The following is a 6,789-nucleotide window of genomic DNA, read 5'->3' on the forward strand; positions in this document are numbered from 1 at the left end:
TCCTCTCCTGTCCTTTCAGTAGAGAAGTGGCTCCTGGCCAGAGCTGGTCAGTTTCCTTTCCTTGCCTGGGCTCTCCACTCAGAGGCAGTGAGCCCTCAGTCACTGCGCAGAACTCCCTCTGATCCTGGAAGCAGGCACAAGTCTTCTAACCTGCAAGACTGAATCAGAATGAGTCATTTGAAGCTCCCGGAACAAAGTACTTGCAGCTGCCTCTCAAGACACAGCCTCCATGTAGGTGGGACACACCTCTTGGGGCAGTCACATTTTTTTTCCTCCTTCCTTCAAACAGGCAGGGAATTCTGATGCTCCCAAAAGACTGGCTCTACCCCCTCGGCTCGCCTGCCCCCTACTATGAGAACTCTGCTTCTCCAGGTCCGACAGGAGTTTTAAAATAAAATGGATGATTTGACGCTACTTGATCTCCTGGAGTGCCCTGTGTGCTTTGAAAAGCTCGATGTCACAGCCAAAGTCCTCCCCTGCCAGCACACCTTCTGCAAACCATGTCTACAGAGGATTTTCAAGGCCCACAAGGAACTGAGGTGCCCGGAATGCCGGACCCTGGTGTTCTGCAGCATCGAGGCTCTGCCAGCCAACCTGTTGCTGGTACGTCTGCTGGATGGTGTGCGCTCGGGGCAGAACTCCTGGAAAGGGGGCTCCTTTCGCAGGCCTCGCATACTGACCTTGCAGGACAACAGGAAAACCAAGACCAGTTCCAGAAGTCTACAGGCCAGCCCTTTCCGGCTGGTGCCCAGTGTCAGGATCCACATGGATGGGGTAAGAGAAAACTTGTTTGCTAATATCATGTGCGTTTGGAGGTTGGGTATGTGTATGCTGAGAGCTAGGGAGCAGACTACTTCCTTCATGTACAAAGACTTCCATCAGAGTGCTGGAGATGATTCCCCAGAATGGGCTGGGAGAGCTATGATCACTTTACTGAGACACAATAGGAATTCTGAGCCTATCTGATCCATCTGATAATTCGTCTGAAACAGAACTTCTGGTGCTTGCTAGATTCTCCTTTAGTTCTCGTCCTGAGGTCGTCGAACCATGAAAGAAGTACTTGTAGATAATCGTTTTCTGGTCTTTCACTTCTGCTACTAAGGGGCCAGACCAGTACATGGGAACTGCTCCGGGGTGAGAAATAAAGAAAAATAAATTCAACTGCAGGTTGGTTTTGAGATTTCGGAGAAGTTTGCAGATGTCAGGTGTTGCTTGAATTTTACCTAAATCTGTTTTCCCATCCCTTATCCTAAAGTGCTGTTATAAGGATGATCACTCATAATCTGCCCAAAGCTATTGAGATACTTGATGCTCAGAATCACGCAGGAGGGAAGTGTCTATGTGTGTGGACCGATCGATGGCAAAGGTTAGGCTATATAATCAAGTAGATGTGTATAGACACAGTACTGATGTGTCTCTACAAAGCAAAGAGAACACACAAAATGTTCTAAGCAATGGCTTAGATCGTTGGCATATTTAGGCCATCCAAGATGTATACTCTGGCCTAAAGCAAGATTTAATGCTCGCTGCAGGGTCCCAAGACTGCTCAGAAGAGTAGCGGTGGGTGGGAGCATTTGGCACTGGGCTCCATCCTCACACAGAAAAGGCTTGCAGTATGCATTCACAGCTGTTTCCTGAAGCTTTCTTCTGAGAGGTCAGTCTCTTGGAGTTCACTGCACCTTTAAGCCACCCATGTGGTAGGGTTGTGTGTAAAGATTCAAAAATAATGAGAGCGGGAAGTTGGCGTGGCTTCTTCACTGAAGTTTTTTTTTTTTTTTTTTTTTTTATTGCTGTTGTGCTTCTGTAGGTGAACACATTCCGGGAAAGGGATGGACACTCACTCCTCTGTAAGTCTCCTCAGTCAGTCAGAACCCACAGGCCTGCAAAGGTAGAGTAGGGTGGAGAACAAACCTTATTCAAACCTACCTTGTTAAGAGAAAAGATATCAGTGTCAGGGTTGGCAGATCGCCCTTGAATTTTTAACACTTGGAAACCTCTTCTCTCCCCCTGCCTATAAAAGTCTGACTTGCCTTTCAGGAGAGGGTCATCATTCACTAAGGAAATGCTACCTAGAAAGAGGCAGGGCCCCTGTAAGCTTTGCCTACTTCTGTTCAGGTTTTCCTCTTTCTCCCTGTTGCTAAGGAAAGCGCATTCGCAGTTGCCAGGGGGTTGCACCATTCAAGATTCACAGAGTGCTCCTCCACAAGGGGAATTGAGAGCAGAAAATAGTAAGGCGTTAAGAGAGTGGGTGTCCCTGGACCTCTTTGCAGGGACGTGGAACCTAGGACAAAGAAGACAGTGATGGGTCTGTGCCTACTCACCAAGCCACCCCGGACCCAGGCCTGTCATCAGGGCTGAAGCACGGACTCAAGTCCTTCAGGGTTCATGCTTCTAGAGAGAATCTGAGTTCATAAACATGTTTTTCAAAGAGAAGGGCTGGCAGCCCACCACTGTCACCCCGTTCGTTCACTTCTTTCTTGGAAGAGTTCATCCCACGTCTCTTGTCTCTTGATGGGGACTATGAACAAACCCATTCCTGGATGTTAAGACAGTGGCATCCTGCAGCTTGTTTCTGCTTGCAGAAGTATACCTATCTTTCCTGTAAGTATGAAACCTTCGTGCCTTCCAGTTAAGGCACGGATGCTGCACTCTGAGGGTGGACTCGCATCGTCAGTCAAATCCCCTGGGGTTATTTGTCCTTTCTGCCTCAGTTTATCCAACCGAGCCGACAGCCAATAATATTTGCTACCCCATCTTTTCGCTAAGACACTGTGAGATTATCTTTGCAACGTGCTGCGTCACCATGGAAAACATCGGCCAGGGAAGCACAAAGCACCATCATTATCGTTAATTTAAACACGCGCTATGACTTTGGACAAGCTACTTAAGCTGGCTGGGTCTCAATTTAAAATTCTGTAAAATGGGAAAATGTATTATAAAAACCTAGAGCCACCTTGACACCTAACTAATTAATGTTTGCAAAGCACTATGACAGCCTTAGATGAAAGGCATCAGACGATCGTTATCGTAGTAAATATCACTATTGGCTGTTTATTGTGCCCTACCATACATGAGGCATTCTGCAAAACACAGGAGTTATAGCCCTCACAGGAAAGCGGAATGGGCATTGTTATTAAACATGAGTCTATGGTGAACCCAGACCGTAGTAATACTAAGCCTAAATACTCCCCTGTGCAGGGAAAATCATCTGTTGTCATAGGGTACCATTTTGTAAAACACCTCTTTCATAGGCCTCCTTCATAGCCTGGCAGGCTGTCAGAATTCATTTAACTTCCTACTCACAAGCTTTTTAAGCCCAAAGTCTGTTCTGCTCGCCCAGGCTCATCCACCAAACAAGCTCATCAAGATCTCTTTGTTGGCTCAAAGAGGCCTGATGCCTGTTGTGCCAGCAAGTATGCTAGGGTGGAACCAATAGTCACACCTCATGCTGCCAGCCCAAGAGAGAGAAAAATTAGCCCATTGTGCCTACACATCTAAATCCCTCCCAAGCTGATTGTATAAAAAGAAAACTTGAGAAGTGGCTACGGGCTCTTACAACATGCAATTATTTCACCGAGTTGGGGAGCTCTGGTGGGCTCCTTATGATAAAAATCCCTCTGGGTCTTAGCCCGATGCAGCCAAGCCAAAGGAATTGGATAAGCCTTCAAAAGTCACCAAAGAGTTTATCTCTCTTCCTTCTCATTCTGTTTTAATGATATTTCTGAATTAAGACAAGGAAAAGAGATTTGGTGAAATTAAAAACCTAAACCCTGAGTCTGCTCCCTCAATGATCATGTACTTCGACTGAGTCACTATAAACCTCAGGGCCTCCAATTCTCCACCAGGAAATTGAAGATAATGGCAGTGCCTACCTCAGAGGGCTGTTGAGAGATAGAAACGAGATGAGTCACGCCCATTAACTCTTCGTGCGTTGACTGGCTCGCGTTGCATGCTCAATAAATATTAGCTGGGATTGTTGGTGAAGTGACTCAACACTTTCTACTCAAAATTACTCGCCCTCTCTCACCCCCTTGTGAATTAGGTGCCACCCCAAAATGGTTCTTGGTGCCCTGATTATCTGGCTTGTGTGGTTTTGTTCCGAATGATCTGTGGCCCATAATTCAGGTATGGTACTTCCCAGCTTGTGCTGGCCTTGAAAGCTCCCTTCCAGAACTAGAACCCTTAGGGAAGGGAGCTCTGAGTTGGGAGGGAGAAAGTTCACAAACTTCACTTCTCTGAATCCCTCCCCGCCCCCCAAAAAAACTAATTAAATTTTTAAAAGCATACCCAGAAAGCAAATATCCAGTTCACCCTTCAAGCAAAACTGATTCTTCCTTAACTTTGTATTTTCTCTTTTCTCTGACACGCTCTCTCTCTCTTCCCCAACACAAGTGTTACCGCCCCGGGTCTCTCAGGGCTGGACTTTCTCCCTGCATTGTGAAGCACTGTGGCAATCACACCCCACATCAGCGGGAACACACCTACTGTCACCACACAGAGACCAGGTGGCTCTGTCACAGAAACTTCTTCAGCTGCTGTTGCAAGCAACTGAGGAGCAAAAAATGAGGTCAGAGAGCACCTGAGGGAGCTGAGGTCGGGCAGAAACCACAAGGCCGTTGGGCCCCTTTCTTGGGTCTTAGGTGTGTTCTAAGCGGTGATACAGATGGTGGGTTTTGCTAAATGAGCGAAAAGATTAAATCATTCCAGTCCCTCAAAACAGCAGGCAGGCGACACCTGGGATGACCATATGTAGCAAGTAAAAAGATTCAAGTAGGGAGAGGCTGTGGCTGAGAAATCAGGGAACCCGGGTGAGTCTCCGACTTCCCCCATATTTATCTGCAAATAACTTTGGATAAACACAGGGTCCCTAGTGTCGCTGCTGCCTTGCACTCACGATGCACCCACTCCTAACTATAACCCACTCCCCCTTTGGTTGCTAACTGTATTCAAGGATTTCTGGTCAAATGGAGCTGCCTTTGTGCTGGGATTTAATATCTGTTAGCTGCAAAGCCTTAGGCAAGTCATTTAACATCTGTCATCCTCCGTTTCGGCATTGTAAAAGGGAGGTAATAATGGATGCATGCAGCATAAGGTCATCATGAAGTTGAGATGCGATGATGCATATTGAGAGCTTAGCGCAAGTGCCTGGTACCCAACAGGAGCTAAGACACGTTAGCAACAGCAACAGTAAACCTACAGCGCAGCCTTAGAAAAGTCTGCTAAGAACAAGGCCCCCCGAAAGCAACCGAGCAAAGCTTATGTGAACTCACGGAGACGGAAGCAGCAAGCACAGGGCCTACATGGGTCTGCATCAGGTTCCTCTGCATATATACTATTTTTAGGACTTTTACGGGACTCCTAAATGTGTAGACAAGTGGGTGTCGGGCTCTCAAGTCTTCTCTTGGTGCTCTTTTATTCTTCGATTCGCCTTTAAGCTTGGCTTGTCCAACTGCGATATGATGGTTTTCATTTTATCTTACTATTTTTTATTTGTCATGTTTTGTTGTTAGCTCCTAGAAACCTGTTCTTTTCTAATGAGAGACAGAAAGGGAGTGGATCCAGATGGGAGAGGATGTGGGGAGAAACTTGGAGGAATAGAGGGAGGGGAAACTGCATTCAAATATAAAAGAAAAAATTAAATATAATAAAAAATAGAAAAGTCTGCTAGTACTGGGGGATGAAGGGATATACGTAAATATTGAAAAATTAAGTAAAGGGGATTTGGGGAATATCAAAAGGAAAAGATGTTCGCAAACAGTCAGAGCTCTCGGGACAGCACATCACTAGATTGCCAGGGTTTGTGGGTTGGGTCAGGTGTGGCTGTGCAGGGGCAGCGTGAAAAATTCTGTGGCTTGATCCAATTACTCTGGGTCTTGATGGTGATGGTAGGGCAATGTGTACGTACTAAATTCATAGAAATGAACACCAAGAAAACAGTCACCATACCATATGGTAAATTTTCAAGTGAAATTGAAAAAGGGAATGAGGTCTACACACTGTTCCTGGTGTTGCCTGATTCCTACCAGACCTCCTCTGACTTCCTCTCCCCTCCATGTGCTGGGGGTTTGGGGTGATTCTCACAGGTGGCTCCTCCTTGTTTTAGAGAGCCCAGTGTTGCATGGCCTGCTTCGGTTGGTTAAAGGTGTCTGGCTCACTCCCCATGGGAGGCTACAGTTCTGAGGCAGGTGGGTGGGGCATGACGTTCTCCTTAGCCAAAGTCAACTCTCCACCACGAGGGAGACACCACCTTAGGATTAACATATGCATACTTTCATGCTGTTTTCCTTTCTGCTTGTGAAAGGTTGCTGCACACCCATCTCATCAGGCTGTAAAGAGTTTGGGAGGGAAAGTACTTGGGTAGCTCAGGACCCATGAAGAGCATCCCCATCTGAACCTTTCCAGGGTTCTCCTCAGACCAGACGAAATATACTATCCTATCTTTTGCATTCTTTTCATTTTTGCTTACTCCAGATACCAGCCTTTTACACATGTGAACATTCTCAGAGGATGCCCCACAGAGTTGCAGAGTCATACCTCAGAGGATGCCCCACAGAGTGGCAGAGTCATACCTCAGAGGATGCCCCACAGAGCCCCAGAGTCACACCTCAGAGGATGACCCACAGAGTTCCAGAGTCACACCTCAGAGGATGCCCCACAGAGCTCTAGAGTCACACCTCAGAGGATGCCCCACAGGGCCCCAGAGTCACACCTCAAAGGATGTCCCACAGAGCCCCAGAGTCACTCCTCAAAGGATGTCCCACAGAGCCCCAGAGTCACTCCTCAGTGGAT

The 6,789-nt window shown here is 47.0% G+C and overlaps 1 protein-coding gene across 2 annotated transcripts in view; it reads left to right on the plus strand.

The window, feature by feature from the left end:
- Nucleotides 1-328: 328 nt before the first annotated feature.
- Sh3rf2 (SH3 domain containing ring finger 2) overlaps nt 329-6,789 on the plus strand; it is a 102,179-nt gene continuing 95,718 nt past the window's right edge. For both annotated transcript variants that reach the window (XM_005356036.3, XM_005356038.3), the window contains exon 1: nt 329-774. In XM_005356036.3, coding sequence (XP_005356093.1) covers nt 397-774 — 378 coding nt within the window. In that variant the 5' untranslated portion in view covers nt 329-396. The remainder of the gene's footprint in view (nt 775-6,789) is intronic.

The sequence above is a fragment of the Microtus ochrogaster genome, chromosome 18 (assembly GCF_000317375.1).
Source record: "Microtus ochrogaster isolate Prairie Vole_2 chromosome 18, MicOch1.0, whole genome shotgun sequence".
Taxonomy (NCBI): domain Eukaryota; kingdom Metazoa; phylum Chordata; class Mammalia; order Rodentia; family Cricetidae; genus Microtus; species Microtus ochrogaster.